This window comes from Priapulus caudatus, unplaced genomic scaffold, assembly GCF_000485595.1.
Source record: "Priapulus caudatus unplaced genomic scaffold, Priapulus_caudatus-5.0.1 Scaffold1560, whole genome shotgun sequence".
Taxonomy (NCBI): Eukaryota; Metazoa; Priapulida; class Priapulimorpha; order Priapulimorphida; family Priapulidae; genus Priapulus; species Priapulus caudatus.
This window is the reverse complement of record NW_014578621.1, coordinates 27857-45731: the sequence shown is the minus strand read 5'-3', so window position 1 is coordinate 45731 and position 17875 is coordinate 27857. Positions and strand designations below refer to the sequence as shown.

At 47.6% G+C, this 17875-nt stretch overlaps 1 protein-coding gene across 1 annotated transcript in view; it reads right to left on the bottom strand.

The window, feature by feature from the left end:
* Positions 1 to 1742: 1742 nt before the first annotated feature.
* The window catches only part of LOC106817006 (solute carrier family 28 member 3-like), a 41591-nt gene continuing 25458 nt past the window's right edge, over positions 1743 to 17875 (bottom strand). Inside the window, exons 15-16 of the mRNA XM_014821651.1 lie at positions 4662 to 4797; positions 1743 to 1843 (exon numbers count right to left, since the gene is read on the bottom strand). Coding sequence (XP_014677137.1) covers positions 4691 to 4797 — 107 coding nt within the window. The 3' untranslated portion in view covers positions 1743 to 1843; positions 4662 to 4690. The remainder of the gene's footprint in view (positions 1844 to 4661; positions 4798 to 17875) is intronic.

Here is a 17875-nt window from a genome sequence, read left to right as displayed (position 1 = left end):
TGTGTTGGTGCTCGGCTCTTACGCAGGGGCAGACCAACTCAGCACAGCAGAGCCATCATCATCATGGCGTCGTGCTGAGAGATCGACGACGCGAGATAAAACTCAAGCCTATCTACATGCCATTGCGCCCCGAACGTGCAGCAGCTTGAATTCACGCGCTCACTTGGTTGGTGATACCACCAGCACCAGCCGGAAAGGAAAAGCCTGTATTTGCTTCAAAAATTCTTCAATGAAGGCTGATGATGACGTAATCCATGCACTAGCTGGCGGCTTCGCGTGTGTGTGTAACCATCTCCGGAGTGTTGGCTGGTTGTGAAAAGTTGCGTGTGTCAGCCTCTTTAAACGTGGTTATGAATCAAGCTTAAACACTCCGGTGGCATATGTTCAAAGCAACTAAAGGGCAACCAGGGTGTAGAGAAACTACTTCCATCAGGCATCCATAACTGAACCCATTCTGCGCAGCACACTTTCAAGCTAACATTGGGTCGCAGGACACAGTAGCTGTTTCAAGTGTTCTAGATCCACTATATCTTTGCGATGGAAAACAACTAGATGACGGCGTTGTGTTTCCTGTATGACGCTCAAAAGTTCCACCAGCCACCAGAGGCTGTCGTGGACCTCCTGAAGTGTTTCATGAATTGCCAGCAAAATCAGTGGACGGTTGTTCTTGCAAGACCAATAATCTTGGCATGCACATAGCTTTGCCAAGTGTGAGGCTGACCGACAGATCAATGCCACTAAGTTGCAAATGCAGGAGCACAGCACAGTGATGATGAGCGACGAGGATGAGGATTTGAGCAGCCGACTGTGATGACTAATAACGTAGTGCATGTCCATAATAAGGCTTATCATTGTGCATATATATGGAATAAATTGGTTTCAAATATAAACGAATTTTGCTTTTTTTCTGGGTAATATGCTGCCAGCCATCTTGAATTTTTGCACTAGCATATTTAATAAAATTGGAAACATGTTGCTTTGTTTTCAGTGTGGACCATCAGAACAGTAAAAAATCACAAGTTTCCAGATCGACCAGTTTCCACACTATAAATTATGGCATAGGGATAATATGCAAACTTGCCTAAAGGGAAACCCCCTACATAATATATCCTTGTCTTTCTAAAAACAGGTGAAATATTTGACGAATGCAAACCATCTTTTCTTAAAAATTTTACTCGGAATATCTGTGAAGTAGACGAGAGAGTGTCTAGTTACTAAAACAAGCTGGAACGCAAGCTGCATACTGCTTTGCACGCCAGGTGCTCCTCCTTGTGGCAGACGCAGTTTAGAGTATGCCGAACAAAACAAGAGAACAAACTTGATTAAAAAAAATTGATTAAAAAAATCAGATTTTATCTGGGATTCGTGATTCGTTCAATACATAGTTAAAACATCTGTAGATCTAATAATACAATAATTGCGCAAAAACTCCATGTATTGCCAAAGTGGTGACACTATCTACGATAAGTATAAAATGTTAGAGAAGTACGACAATGTTATGAGATATAAATAAGTAAAATACAATGTAGTATATATGTGAATATAGTACCACGGAACATTTAATGTATATATATATATATATATGCTCTATAATTATATATACATACATAATTAAAATTCGACCAGTGTCTCTATAAGTTCATAGCACGAACCTACGTGTACATAGTAGGTTCATGGTCAGCGTTATAGGCGCTTATATGTGAGATCTTATGTTGAGTCTGGATTCAATAGGTTCAACATTGCAGCCATACGTGTCATAAATCTCAGTCAGCGAAAATCCAGCTCCATTAGTAAGCCGCATTCTTGGTCTCATTGCGTCTCATTCCGGTTTTTGGCAATTATCCTGAAAACAGAAAGGAAATTTTAGCAGGCATGCGTTGACGTGGCATACACTACGTTCTAAAAGTTTCACCGATTTTACCATCGAGTACCGCCCTTCTTCTGAGCCAACGATGAGGAGAGAGAGAGAAGAGAGAGAGAGAGAGAGAGAGATGGAGGAAGAGAGAGAGAGAGAAGACAGAGAGAGAGGAGAGAGACGAGAGAGAGACAGTGAAGAGAAAGCAGAGAGAGACACGTGAAAAAGAAGAAGAGAGAGGAGAGAGAGGATGAGAACCGATGAGAGAGAGAGACAGTGAAAGAGAAAGACAGAAGAGAGAGACGGGGGCGGGGGGGGGTGAGTGGCAGTGAGTGAGTGCATCGTTTTGCATAAATGGCTTCCCTCAAAGATCCACAACATATTCTGACTGGTTTATAGCCAAATGAGTCTCTGGGAGCAATTTTTCAATTTCCAGATAATCATATGGTGATGTTCTACTGTCTTTTATCTTCATACTGCGTCTCCAAAATTTTGAATCGGATAAAAATAAAAAGTTATGCGATATTTGAAGTTATTTAATTAACCCTTGAAAAATCAAAAGGAATATGAGAGAAAATCTAAGAAAAAGTCTAAAGTGTACACTAACTTCATATATTTGATATATTCGATACAAAATAGCAAAATTATATATTTTAAAGGTATTATTTGTATATTTCACCCAGATATTCTATTCCAGTTAAAATCACAAAAACAAAAAATTTTATGCCTATACAGTAAAACTTGCACAAGCTCTCATCGTGTAACTCGTCACATCGCATAAGTCGTCATGGAAGTCAAAGTCCCGCATTTCTCTCTCATAGTAAATCCATTGGAAATAGCCCTGCCTAAGTCGACATTTATAAGCCGTCATTATGTACAAGGCGTCGCCCTCATGCAGACAGGTCCATGTAATACAAACAACAGTAATTTCCCATCTGTAAGTCCGTCATCAGAAATGCCGATGGCGCAGTGTACGATCTAGGGGATGTACGAGCTGGCTGTCGCAGATATGCCGCCAATGTGTAATCAACAGCGGTGTTACAGATAGCCCAGTTATGCAGATATTATAAACCAGCCCAGATATGCCCAGTTACAATAATGTAACCCAACAAGAGTAGGTTGTGTTGGTCTGTAGTTGTAATGGTAACCCTACTCTTGTTCGGTTACACTATTGTATCTACCATATATACTCGCGTAATAACCGCAAATCTGGCCTCAGATTTCAAAACCTGTATTTGCTCTGCGGTTTATAACGTGCGCCATACCGTGAGGGAAATATTACTAGGCGCAATACTTTGTTACGCCGATTCAAATTGAGGTGCGGCTTATACTGTATAGCGCGCCCGCGGTTAATTCGCGATCAGTATACGGTACTGTCATGGCGTGCCGCGCTTGCCGCTAGTGCGTTACGCTGTACGTGCGTTATGGACAGCAGTGGGCTGTCGATGATGTACGCGACGATTGTTTCATGTCTGCTATGTATGTGGCCGCAAACTGACGTCGTGTGTGGAGCATGTTTACTGACTGCGTAGGGGGTGACCGGGCACGCTGGAGGGAGCCTACATATAGTCGACAAATGCGTAAGTCGCGCCCAAATATGCTGGTCCCAAAAGTGTTCGACTTATGCGAGTTTAATGCCGCCCTGTCACACCTTGACGATTTAGCCAGCGTATGCCAACGTATGGAAAATTTGGCGAATACGCTGTGGCATACGTCGAATAAGTTATGGGTAAGTTTTGTTTAAGGTAAGAGCACGCTGAAGCACGCTGAAGCACGCTGGTATACGGTCGTAGTACGGCGAGGTCGACGTTATGCCAGCGTATGCCCATACGTCCCGCATACGGGCAGGCATAAGTTGTAGGTAAGTTATGCGATCATTGACACACGTTCACACACGTTACTTGTAAGTTACTCGTACGTGAAGTCGATATACGTCGAGACTCGAGATAATGTCTAGCGTACCCAAAACTTATTTCTAACTCATGGAGTAACGATGCTTTTGAACCTATGTGCTAATTATATCGAACTTATCTCCAAAGCATAATTGACGTTGTAGGACGTATTGGACGTGCTTCCGGACGACCACAGAACTTACTGAACGTGTTTCTAACTTACAGCAACCGTATAATGGCTAATTGGCAGCGTTTAGGGGAATTGGTATATACAAATGGTTATTGGCATGTTGATACTGCGATGTCTAGTGCGGTTATGAATTGGAATGTCGAGCCGGCAGCCTTTTTATAGCTACGACACTGTGATCGTCGCGCGATACGCATAAGTTAGACTATCGTTGGACATAAGTGTGAACGCCGGCAACACGCTAAGCATTCGTTGGTATAAGTTATCTTTAAGTTATCGAAACGTTCTATCTACATTACTAATACGTTATGTATACGTCCAACTCGTTATGAATACGCTATGTATACGCCAAAAATTTAAAAAAACATCGATAGTTCAGCGTATGCCAGCGTTTTAGAGAAATTTTGATACGTCGGTATACGCTGGCTTTCATACGGTGGTGTGACGGCGCCATTACTGTATAGTTAAAACCACACATAGCGTAAAATTAATATGTGCGACTTCCGAGTTCCGAGTCATTCGGCTATAACGGGTCACATATAGCTATCACTCTCAACAACCAAGACATGCTCTGGTAAGTAATTACCAGCTTCAATCATTTCTATTTTCCATCATCGTGACCATTTATCTTCAGAATTGAATTTTTGGTGAATATAACATTTATGTACGTAGTCTTGCCTTCGACAAAAAAATATTAAAAAATTCAAACAAGTCTTTGCACACTTACTTGCACATTAGCCAGTACATGTAAAGGCACTACAAGGTCAATGGAACTTCGAGTAGCTGGGTTGCGTTAGTGCCATCTGTTACGTTCAGTGTCGTGTCTAACGTAAGGGAATAGTCGATGTCCCTGATGAGTAGGCCTGCAACAGACAAAGTACAGTCAAGATGTTACACTCTGTAAAACTCTTCAACATTCAGCAACAGTGTTGGCTGTTGTTAGAAACACGATTACATAATTTTGAGCATGGACTAACCACCAAGGTATTTTATTGCCGTAAATTCAGAGATGACAACTTTTTGCAATCTTAACAATACGGGTTTTCCTGCAGTATTTTGCTAGACTGGCATATGCCAGCATAATTACTACTATATAGTAGATAGGATTATCAGTACTAGCATTAATATTCAGTTTAAACAGGTGGGCAATTTTCAGTTAAAATAGTGGCCATTATGTCTCAATTTAGCCATTAGCTAGAGTACGTACGGTAGGCATAAATAATGGGTGCAAAAAGGTACTAGCCCTCTTCCTTCAAATTCTACTAATCTTATTCCTGATTACCTTCATTTTATGTTTATTGTTTTGCTACCACCAGTTTATGCTTTTTTTCACGTGCAGCATCAAATTGTAGACGTTGTAGCACTCCGTTGGCTAGCACAATCTTTTAAAATATCGTAACACACCAATCTTTCTGCTAGAACGTCTTGCTATTCACTTGTGGGAGGGGGGGGGCAACTTCACAGGGTTCGATTTATCACATGTGCCATAGCATGGTTCATACAGGACTGAAATTTTTTTCAAGGACATTTTATCGGAATTCATACACAGAACAAAACATACCTGGATCATCCACCATATGATTATCTGGAAATTGAAAAATTGCTCCCAGAGACTCATTTGGCTATAACCAGTCACATATGTTGTGATCTTTGAGGGAACCATTTATGCAAAACGATGCAACTCACTCACTCACTCCACCCCCCCCGCCCCCTCCGTCTTTTCTCTCTCTTCTTTCTCTCTCTCTCTCTCTCTCTCTCTCTCTCTCTCTCTCTCTCTCTCTCTCTCTCTTTTTCACTGTCTCTCTCTCTTCTCTTTCACTGTCTCTCTCTTCTCTCTCTCTCTCTCTCTCTCTCTCTCTCTCTCTCTCTCTCTCTCTCTCTCTCTCTCTCTCTCTCTCTCTCTCTCGTTGGCTCAGAAGAAGGGCGGTACTCGATGGTAAAATCGGTGAAACTTTTAGAACGTAGTGTATGCCACGTCAACGCATGCCTGCTAAAATTTCCTTTCTGTTTTCAGGATAATTGCCAAAAACCGGAATGAGACCAATGAGACCAAGAATGCGCTTACTAATGGAGCTGGATTTTCGCTGACAGATTATGACACGTATGCTGCAATGTTGAACTATTGAATCCAGACTCAACATAAGATCTCACATATAAGGGCCTATAACCTGACCATGAACCTACTATGTACACGTAGGTTCGTGCTATGAACTTATAGAGACACTGGTCGAATTTTATTATGTATGTATATATAATTATAGACATATATATATATATATATATACATTTAAATGTTCGTGTACTATATTCACATATATACTACATTGTATTTTACTTATTTATTCTATAACATTGTCGTACTTCTCTACATTTTATACTTATCGTAGATAGTGTCACCACTTTGCGAATACATGGAGTTTTGCCATTATTGTATTATTAGATCTACAGATGTTTTAACTATGTATTGAACGAATCACGAATCCCAGATAAAATCTGATTTTTTAATCAATTTTTTAATCAAGTTTGTTCTCTTGTTTTGTTCGCATACTTCTACCGTCTGCCACAAGGAGGGAGGCACCTGCGTGCAAAGCCAGTATGCACTTGCGTTCCACTTGTTTTAGTCAACTAAAACTCTCTCTCTACTTCACAGATATTCCGAGTAAAATTTTTAAGAAAGATGGTTTGCATTCTCAAATATTCACCTGTTTTTAGAAAGCAAGGATAATTATGTAGGGGTTTCCCTTTAGGCAGTTTGCATATATCCTGGCCATAATTATATAGTGTAGGAAACTGGTATCTGGAAACTTGTGATTTTTTACTTTCTATGGTCACACTGAACACAAAGCAACATGTTTCCAATTTTTTAAATATGTCTAGTGGCAAAATTCAAGATGGCGGCCAGCATATACCAAAAAAAGCAATAAATCGTTATATTTTGAAACCAATTTATTCAATATATGCACAATGATAAGCTTATTATGGACATGCACTACGTTATTAGTCATCACAGTCGCTGTCATCCTCATCCTCGTCCTCATCATCACTGTCTGTCTCCTCATTTCAACATTAGTGCATGATCTGTCGGCAGCCTTCACACTTGCAAAGCTATGTGCATGCCAGATTATTGGTCTTGCAAGAACACCGTCCACTGCATTTGCTGGCATACATGAAACACTTCAGGAGGTCCACGACAGCCTCTGGTGCTGTGGAACTTTTGACGTCACAGGAACACAACGTCCGTCATCTAGTTGTTTCCATCCCAAAGATAATGGATCTAGAACACTTGAAACAGCTACTGTGTCCTGCACCAAATGTTAGCTTGAAAGTGTGCTCGCCAGAATGTGCTTCAGTTATGGATCCTGAGTTGGAAGTAGTTTCTCTACACCTGGTTGCCCTTTAGTTGCTTGAACATATGCCACCGGAGTGTTTTAGCTGATTCATAACCACGTTTAAAGAGCTGACACACGAACTTTTCACAACCAGCCAACACCTCCGGAGATGGTTACACACCACACCAAGCCACGCTAGTGCATGGATTACGTCATCACTAGCCTTCATGAAGAATTTGAAGCAAAATAGGCTTTCCTTTCCCTGGATGTGGTGGTATCACAACCAGTGAGCGCGTGGAATTCAAGCTGCTGCACGTTCTGGGGCAATGGCCATGTAGATAGGCTTGAGTTTTATCTTCCGTCGTCGATCTCAGCACGCCATGATGATGATGCTCTCTGTGCTGAGGGTCTGGCCCCTGCGTAAGAGCGCGAGCCCCAAACACATGCATGCTGTCCGGTGAGTATATTATGCAGCGCATGAAAATTTTCCACTGTTTCGCGCGGATTTCCGGCTTTTTCCCCGATTCCAGAATTGCTTTACCGCCGTTTTCGTTTTTTTCGAGTTCACAGGGAAGCATTCGTAATCTTACTACGGGCTCATGTACATGCAGAGCGCACGTTTATCGATCCGTCCTATGGCGGCTGGCAGCAAGCTAAAAGACTGGTACGTATGTGGCGTGAGCGCTGTGTGTGCGATCATGTGTGTGCGTGAGCGCGTGTGTTGCGTGAGGCGCGTGTGCGGTGACGTGTGGTGCCGTAAGCGCAGTGTTTGCGTGAGCACGTGTGTGCGACGCTGTGTGCGTGAGCGCGTAGGTGTGCCGTGAGCGCAGTGTGTGTGACATGTGTGGCGTAAAGCCGTGGTCGCGCGGTTGTTTTTGCTCGTGAGCTGTTGCGCTGAGCGCGTGTGTGGTGTTGTGGAAGCGGTGTGCAGTGTGCTGATGAGCGCGTGGCGCATGGTGTGCGTGATGGCGCGTGAGCGGAGTGTGTGTGTCGCAGCTGCGTGCTACGCGTAGTGTGCGTGAGCGCCATGTGGATGTGACGTGATGCGCGTGTGTGGCCGTGTGGCCTGTGTGTGCGTCCGTGTTGCGTGTGTGGGCGTTGTGGTCTGGCGCGTGTGACGTGCGTGCAGTGACGTCGTCCGTGCGAGCGTGTGAGTGCGGTGGTGAGCGCGTCGTGTGTGAAGTGTCGCGCGTGACGCGCGTGTGTGGTAACGTGTGTGATCGTGAGCGCGTGTGTGCGACGTGAGCGCGGTGTGTGCGACGTGTGCGCTACGTGTGCGTGAGGCGCGTGTGTGCGGCGTGAGCGTCAATCACGCAAAGTCGCGCAGCCGAAAACTTAAAATCGATGTATAAATTATGTTTTGACGTTGTATAATTACTGTAACAAGTCTTAGCCTCATACATTTTATTTTTTATTTCCCACTCATTTTTGAGGGTTGTTTAGGTTTGCCTCCTTCCCCCACTTTTGGATTGGAGGGGCGGCCCGCCCCCCTCCGCCCCCCCCCCCACTTTCGGCGCCTCTTGATTCTGACCCCCAAATTAAAAAATCTCCCTACGTTCCTCCCCCCGCTCGGCGTTTTCAGTGTTTTTCCTTCTACAGGTCATTTTCCTGGCCTGTATATGTGGTGTCTCTAAGCGGCCGGACAACAACTAGGGCGATTAAATCGGGCGACAAAATCGCCGTGAAATCGCCTAAGTGGTATCCCTGCAATCGCCGCCGTTCGTCGCCCGATTTCGTCGCCGATTTTCATCGTATAGATCAAAACTTTTGATTATTATCGGGCTGATTTTGTCGCCTAGTGTGTCCGGGCCGGTCGATAAATCGCCCGATTGTACAAATTCATCGGCGCAATCAAGTTGTTCAATGATACTGACGTAATACCGACATGTTTCATGCTTTAGTATGTCATGTCAATGTAATTAGCGATGCGCGCATGTGTACGTGCACAGTCAGGCGGCGTAGATAGCGGGGGACAATAAAATACTGGATATTTATGCTACAATCCGTCATCGTCTATTCATACGCTCCTAATGTATATTACAGAATGGAAGTGGTGACATACCATCTACTCGGTAAAATGGCTGTAACTCGTTTCAAGAATGACATTATTTTACCTGAAATCAGAAGCGTTAATGTTTGGACGCATTCCCCATATACTGATTTGTTTTTCAAAAATCCCCAGTCTTATCACTGCCTCACGAAAGTTAAATCCTTGTTTAATCAAATTGAAATAGACTATTGAGTATGGGATATCTGAATTTTCACGCGGGGATGAATGGGAAAATTCAATTTCATTCTCACTTTTTTTGGGGGGATTTGGGTGGTGCGAGACCGACGGGAAGTAATTCCCGATTTTGTATAAGGCGGTCTGGAAAAGTATCACTTTTTGGTTTCAAATCTGGCTTGTTTTTCTCATCTTTTTTGCAGTTTTATACTTCTCAGATAAAAATATACGTCATCAAAAATTTCAGAAGTAGATGATTCCCAGTGCTGTAGTTGTCAACGGGGTCGGTAGTACGCGGGCGGTCGCACCCCCCTCCTAGAATTTTTCTGGGCAAAGGGTATTTTAGAGAGGGGGTAAGGGTGTTACTGTTACAGTTCACAGTGAAAAATAAACTGCGTTTCACATTTCACAAGTAGAATAATAATGGCCTTTTTCACAGATCACGGGATAATGCCAGTTTACAGCTAAAATTTCAGACTCATAAGAGTAAGAAGTATAAGGTCATAGAAGTATACAAAGGTGTATTTTTTGACTAACAACACTTCTGAAAAATCAAAAATATGCTTGCGCAGTAGTCTCATGCCCTATACGCGTGCGTGCGTGCGTGTGTATATATATATATATATATAGCTTTCCATTGTTTTCTCGCATCTAGAGGGGTGCGGGCATGCCCCGGGAATAAAAAAAGAGGCTATATTTGGTGCATTCTGGTTGTGAATTTTGAGCGCTCCTGTGACGGTTTCCAGCCAGGCTCTTAAATCCGCGCCTGACATGCACGATTCACGAGGAAAGAGACCCTCATTATTCCACAGTTCACAGAGACTAGAATGAAAAGCTAAATGACGCCTCACTCAGGTGGTCCATTCACAGTTCACAGAGACCAAAATAAATTGCCCAATTCACATGTTTCACGAGTATAAAAAACGGGCGATCACGTTTCACGAAAATACCGTTACCCCCCTCATTTTAGCCTAGGTAAGTCTGCACTGGTTAACCCCAGATTTGGGTAAAGTTTCTTAATCTTTGGTGTCCCCGAAAAGGTAAAATGCCCTCAACTCAATGTTATTGTGAAGAAGATTTGTTTAATATGTGCTGGCCGTCATAGGCAGTGAATATTGCATGCAAAGCCAGGTGCGTACTTTCAACAAATACCCCGGACCCCGCCCCTCCCCCTAAACGCAGGACACTGCCCTGAAGGAGGAAAAATCTTGATTTCTATGATAAAGAATGTCCAACATTGCATTGCTTTTAGATGCAACTTTTTAACAATTCCACACAGTGGGAGCGGATCCCCCCCCCCGGCGGGCTTCGTGCCTTGAGCTTGATTCGCCCCCTAGAATTTTCGTTCTGGATCGCGCCACTGGTTGTGTGTGTGGGTGGGGGGGGGTGCGTGTTGTTATTAAACCTTTGGGATCCAAAGAAAAAAAATTAACCTAGAATTAAACAAAATGTCATCACAATATCAATTTTTTCAATTACTCAAAAACGGCCAAACATCTTGAAGGTCTCTAAATTGCTAAAACCAACGAGCTTCCGGTTCTCCGCCCCCTGGCACCCCGTGCGAGGGCTCTGACCCTGCGCAGGGTCCCTATGGCGGGCCCTGGACGCTCACCTGCTCAGCGGATTTGCCCAAGGTGCTCCGCGTGTGCGCTACTCGCGGCCACTCTTTCAATCATACACAGCGAAATCATCCCCCCCCCCACACAACTGAGGACTCTGTCTACGCACTGGTGCACACGCACGCACACACCATGCACGCACGTGTACATTGTACCGCTACAACGCACAGCACGCACGCGTACAATTGCACCGACACACCATTGTGAACGTGCACACGCACGCCAACGCACTGCAAGCAGGGTGAACGTGCAACGCACGCACGCATGCACGCAGGTGAACGGTGCACATCGCAAGCACGCTATGCAAGAGCGTGAACGTGCCACACCAGCAGGTAGTCGCATGCACGCGTGACGCCACACGCACGATTAAGGTGAACTGCCAACGCACGCAAGCGCACGCGACGTGCTACGCACGCGTGACGCAGTGCCAACCGGCAGCACGCACGCACGCATGCACGCAGTGTGAACGCTGGCACACCGCACGCAACGCATGTGACGCAGGTGAACGTGCACCACGCACGCACGCATGCCACGCAGGTGAACGTGCACACGCAAGCCACGCGAGGTACGCAGTAGCAGGTGAACGTGCCACACGCTCACCGCACGCATGGCACTGCAGGTGAACGTGCACACGCACGCACGCTATGTACAAGCAGGTGAACGTGCACACGCCACGAGCACGCATGTACGGCAGGGTGTAAGTGCTCACACGCACGCACGCAATCGCAAAGCACGGTGAACGGGCACACGCACGCAGCGAGCATGACGCACGCTGTAACGTGCACACGCCGCACGCATGCACCAGCAGGTGAACGTGGGCACAGCACTCACGCAGCATGCACGCAGTGTGCAACGTGGCACCACGCACGCCACGCATGTCAAGCGCATAAGCTGAACGTTACGCACCAGCTGCAGCATAAGCGCCACACGCACTGCACGCATGTTTTTGCGCTGGTGAACGTGCCCGCCGCAGACCAGGAACGCACCACGCACGCATGCTACACGTGTAAGTGCACACGCTAACGCACGCACGCATAGTAGCGCATGGTGAACGTGCACACGCACGCACGCATGCACGCAGGTGAACGTGCAACACGCACGCACGCATAGTACGCACGCTGTAAGTGCACACGCCACGCATGCTGCGACAGCTGTACGAGTACGCACGCACGAACGCACGTGTAATACTTTACAACACACGCACGCACGTCGATATCGATACCTGACGATAGACCACGCTACGTGCCCCGCACGTGACGGTACGCACGCCCCAGCACGACGTGTACCGTGCCACACGATGCAGCACACATGCACGCACGAATGAATGCACGCAGGTGTACGTGCACACGCCACGCACGGCACGCACGTCTACGTGACATTGCAGCACGACTAATATCGCCCCGACTTTTAATCGCCTAGGTGTGTCCACTGATCCGCGCGATAGTAGAATCGGGCGATTTAGTCACCCGATTTAGTTCGCCCGATTTAATCGCCTAGTGTGTCCGGCCTCTACCCAAACTACTCAACTGCTACTGCATACTAGACCAGTAACGTAGTCGGCTTCCTCTGTGTACTGTGATGTGTTGGCACTGTGCGTTGGCGTGTTAGACGTGCGTGCGTTGCTTGCTTACGTACTGCGTGCGGACTTGCCTACGTACGACTGCAGTGCGTGCTTGCTTACCGTACGTACGTGCGGTGCGTGCTTGCTTTACGAACTTACGTGCGTCCGTGCTGCTTAGCGTTGACGTTGCGTGCGTGCTTACGTATCCTGTGCGTGCGTGCGTGTTTGCTTACGTAACGTGCTGGCGTCGGTGCTGTTGCTTAGCGTACGCGCGTGCGTGCTTACTCGTGCGTCTGCTGCTTGCTTGCGGCGTGTGTGCCTACGTACGTATCGTGCGTGCGTGCTTGCTTACGTAAGGTACGTGCCGTGCTTCGCTTACGTACTGCTGTGCCGCGTGCTTGGCTTACGTAGCGTGGCTGCTTGCTGAGGGCTGTTACGTCTACGTACGTGCTGCTTGCTTGCTACGTACCGTGCGTGCGGGCTTGCTTTACGTACGTGAGTGGCTGCTTGCGTTACGTAACGTGCGTGCGTTGCTTACGTAGCGTGGCGTGCGTGCGTGCTTGCTTACGTTGCGTGCGTGCGTGCTTGCTTAGCGTCACGTGCGGCGCGTGCCTTGCTACGTACGTACGTACGGTGCGTGCGTGCCTTGCTTACGTACGTTGCGCGCGTGCTTGCTTACGGACGTGCGGCGCGGCTTGCTTAGTATGTACGGTTACGTGCAGTGCGTGCTTGCTTACGGTACGTGTCGTGTTGCTTACGAGCGTGCTCTGCCGTTGTATGATCGAGCCTAGCTTATGTACGTAACGTGCGCTGCGTGCTTGCTTACGTACGTGCGTGCGTGCGTGCTTGACCTTACGTACGTGCGATGCGTGCATGCTTACGCTGCCGTGCGTGCTTGCTTACGTACGTGCGTGCGTGCGTACGTGCTTGCTTACGTTACGTGCGTGCGGTGCGTGCTTCGCTACGTTAGCGTGCGTACGTGCTACGTACGTGCGTGCGTCGCGTCCTTACGTGCGTATGGGCTCGTGCCTTGCTTACGTACGTGCGTGCGTGCTTGCCTTACGTACGGCGTGCGTGCTGCCTTACGTACGTGCGTGCTGCTTACGTACATACGTGCGCGCGCTGCTTGCTTACGACGGTGCCGCGCGTGCTTGCTTACGTAGCGTACGTGCGCGCATGGTGCTTGCTTACGTACGGATGCGGCGTGCTTGGCTTACGTTACGTGCAGTGGCTGCCTTACGTACGTACGTGCGTTACGTGCTTGCTTACGTCGCGCTAGGCGTGCTTGCGCTTACGTACCGCGCGTGCGCGGCTTGCTTATTCAACATGTTTGAATATTTCCGCCCAGGCTTTTTCGACCCGGCCCCACCGTACTTTATCGATCGGCGGGATCGCCCAAGCGGCCAGCCGTAGACAAATCGCCACAGTGTGTCCTAGGCTTACGTACGTCGCGCGCGTGTTTGCTTACGTACCGTGCTGTGCGTGCTTACGTACGTGCGTGCGTGCTTTACGCTACGATGCGTGCGTGGCTGCGTGCTTGCTTACGTACGTACGTGGCGGCGTGCTTGCTTACGTAACGCCGCGTGCGTGCTTGCTTACGTACGTTGCGTGCTTGCTTACGTACGTGGCTTAGCTATGGGCCACACTAGCGCCGATTTTCTACGCTGGCCGCTTGCCGATCGATAAATACGGATGGCGGGTTCCGCGGCGGTGTCGTCCGCCGGTCTCACGGCAGTCGATTTCGCTCGCGATCTCATACGGTCCGGCGCCATCGCTCGTATATTCAACATGATTGCAATATTTCCGCCGGTTTTTCGACCCGGTCACCGGACTTATCGCCATCGGCCGGATCGCAAGGCGGCCAGCGTAGAAAATCGCCACAGTGTGTCTAAGGCTTAGGCCACCTGGGGCTGGTAACAATCTGCAGCTGGATATCGCGCCGACGCGCGACCCAAACCCGCCTCGCGCAGCCATCTAACACGTCTTCGCTTGCCCCCACTCCATCACCTTAAGGGGGTCGCACACCAGCGATTTTTCACGCCGATTTTTGCATCGGCTCCGATAAAAATGCAACCGATATCGTGCGTTAGCATAGTGTGCAGCGTTCATTGTGTATGACGCATTTTACTTACGATTCATTTTATCTGGAGTGATCGTTCCAAATCAAACATGTTTGATTCTTGAGCGCATTCATTTTGGAAGCCGTCATTTTGAACAGCCAATAGCTGAAACGTGCCCCTGCTGTCCACATGACATTTCCAAAATAGCGCCTACTTGATATTGCCTGATCTATAACTTTATCGTAGGTTGTGCCGGGTGTTTATCGGAAGCGTCGCGATGAGCCGATTTTATCCAAACGATAAAAAGTATTTTTAATCGGACTGATTTATTGGGCTGGCGTTAGTGCGACTGCTCTCTTACCACGGAAAATACTAAGCACTAGTAGCTGAATTCTCCGCGCCAAACTGAATTGAACAGTTTCTGACGATGCACGGACGCGATTCGACTACCACCGTACCTCGACATTTCGCTAGAAATGCTCAATTCTTTGTTCGGCTACTAGGCACGCTTTCCTTTGCCTGTAATAAACGCGATTTGAAGTTTTCTTTCTTTGTTTGTTGTTCGTTGAACGAGATCTAGTACATATGCGCTTGCTCATAGACAGCGCCAACGAGCGCGCGAGCGTTATTAGGCATAAGTAGACTCCGGTACCCGTTCGCCACTTCACTCCTGGCATATCGCCTACACTCACGTAGTGTAAGGCGTCTGGAAATCTCTCGACCGGGTACCGTCTATATGCATATAGCTTCGTTTTCCTGTGCAGCAACGCGGCAACCGGCGCTAACCGCGTTAGCCGTCTATTTTTTCTGTCCTACTCAAATGCGTAAACGTCCTACCGGGTTCCTCTGGATTTGGCTGCTTTGATTTGAGCTTTGACGCAACAAACTTCAAAACAATGGAGAACAAACGCCCATTTGTTAAAATATCGTGTTTTTAGTTCCATCATCAGTAGATAATGTAAGTTTCTGGATGTATTTTCTGATTAAAAACACACAGTTTTACTCATTAATATAAAACTATAATATCACTATAATTACAATTCTGGTCTCTGTGTTATTTTCATCTTTAATCTTCGAGTTATGAGAGGCGTTTGGCTCTCGTAAACACTTAACTAGCATACGTACGTATGCGTACTCGGGCCTATAGCAGCTGAAGGGTCGTTTGTCGCTATCAGGCTACTACAGAATATGCTACCCTGAGGTACGTATATGTATACAACAAGTGTACCAGACCCTGTATCTTCTCAGCATTATATGTTAGTCTGTCGAAAGAGCTAAAATTACCTCAGAGTGTTACAACGGAAAAAGAAAAAATTGCGGGAAAATAGTGCTATTTCACGACGTACATTATTCTCTACTTTTGCCGCTGTCGAGTCTAGAATAATTTTTCATGGTATTGCACATTTAAGCATGAATTCACCTTCGCCTCTGTACAACAGACCAGAACCGCTTGTCATACGATCAACTCGCTTACGGCTGAGAATAATCGGCTCCTAAACCTTTCCCTTCCACAGGCATCCACAAGCCGGCTCGAATTCCACATACACTTCAGCAACCTCCACCGCGTTCTAAGCATTGTTCATGCTGGAAAGTTCGCGTTTTCCGTGATAAATTTTAATGAATGAACGGTGTTGCTTCGCACTATTGCCCCTGATCTTCCATTATCTTTCCTTAGCCCACGGGCTAGCCCGTCCATGATGGCCAGCCGGCGCCTCCATCAAGTCTTTTACAACGCACGCCTCAGTTTTACTCAGGTGTAGTAAATCCAGCTACAGAATTGGGCATTGTGACATCAAATCATATCAGCGCTCCAAGCGGTTGACGGAAAACCGATAGCCAACATTGCTTAAGTACGCCCGTTGGAGCGTTTGCTGACATTATGTGGATTCGAGCGCTGTGATGCCTGTGGAGAGCGGGAGCCGTTTAGGAGAGCGCGATATCTCACGCCTAGGAGTATCGTAGTTGACAATGCGGGTTGGGTCTTGTTGTAGAGAGCAAGGAATTCTGCTTAATGCAATACCATGAAAATTATTCTAGACTTCGCAGACAAAGTAGAATAATCATGCTCGTGAAATCAGCACTATTTCTCCGTTTTTCCGTTGTACACTACTAGGTATTATTTAGCCTCTTGATGCTCTGTGTTTACAATAAACGTTACCTGCCCCCCTGAGCATGGAGATCGAATGAAGACGGTCATGAGGAGGACGTAAGGGGCAGGAGGACTGAGGAGGAGTGAGCGAGGAGGAGGAGAAGGAGGAAGGAAGAGGCGATGGAGCAGGGGAGGAGGAGGAGGAAGTGAGCGGGCAGGAGCGAGGAGAGAGCAAGGGGGCGAGAGAAGCGGAGAAGGTGAATCGGACGATTCGAATGAAGTAGAGTCATACGAGGAGGATGAGGAGGGGGCCGGGCAGGAGGAAGGAGCGAGCGGATGGCAGGAGAAGGTGATGCGCATACGCGGGCAGGCGGGGAGACAGGAGGGAGAAGGAAAGAGGAGGAGGGAGCGGAGAAGGTGATGGAGAAGGGAGGAGGAGAGAAAGAGCGGGAGAAGGTGATGGGAAGATAAGTGGGACGCAGGCAATTGGGGAGGCAGGATGCAGCGAGGAGGCGGAGAGGCAGGAGGAGGAGCTGAGCGAAGAACGGTGATGCAAAGTAGGGAGGACGGAGGATGAGGCAGGAGGGGCGAGGGACGTGGGTGCATTGGATGGATGGGGGAAGGGAGGTGATGAGTACGGAGGGGAGCGGCGCAGGCAGCAAAGAGCAGAAGGAGGAGCGAGGAGCGCGGGAGGGGGGAGGAGGAGCCGCGGAGAACGGTGATGGAGACTCGACTATGAGCAAGGTCATAGCATGGCAGGCAGCGAGAGAGCGAGGACGAAGAGGAGGAGGAGGAGCGAGAGAAAGGTGCATGGAGATAGGGGGGAGGAGGAGGAGCGGAGGCGCGAGAGAGGTGATGGAATAAGGGATGGAGGAGTAAGGATGCAGGAGGGCCGAGAAGTGATCGGAGGAGGAGCAAAAGAAGGCGATCGCGGAAGTAGGAGGAGGAGAGGAGGAGCGGGAGGCAATAGGAGGGGAGGATTGTGCAGAAGGGGGAGGCTGCGAGGAGCGAAAGAGGGGAGAATGTGATGCCGAGTTGGGCGAGGAGCGAAGAGGAAAG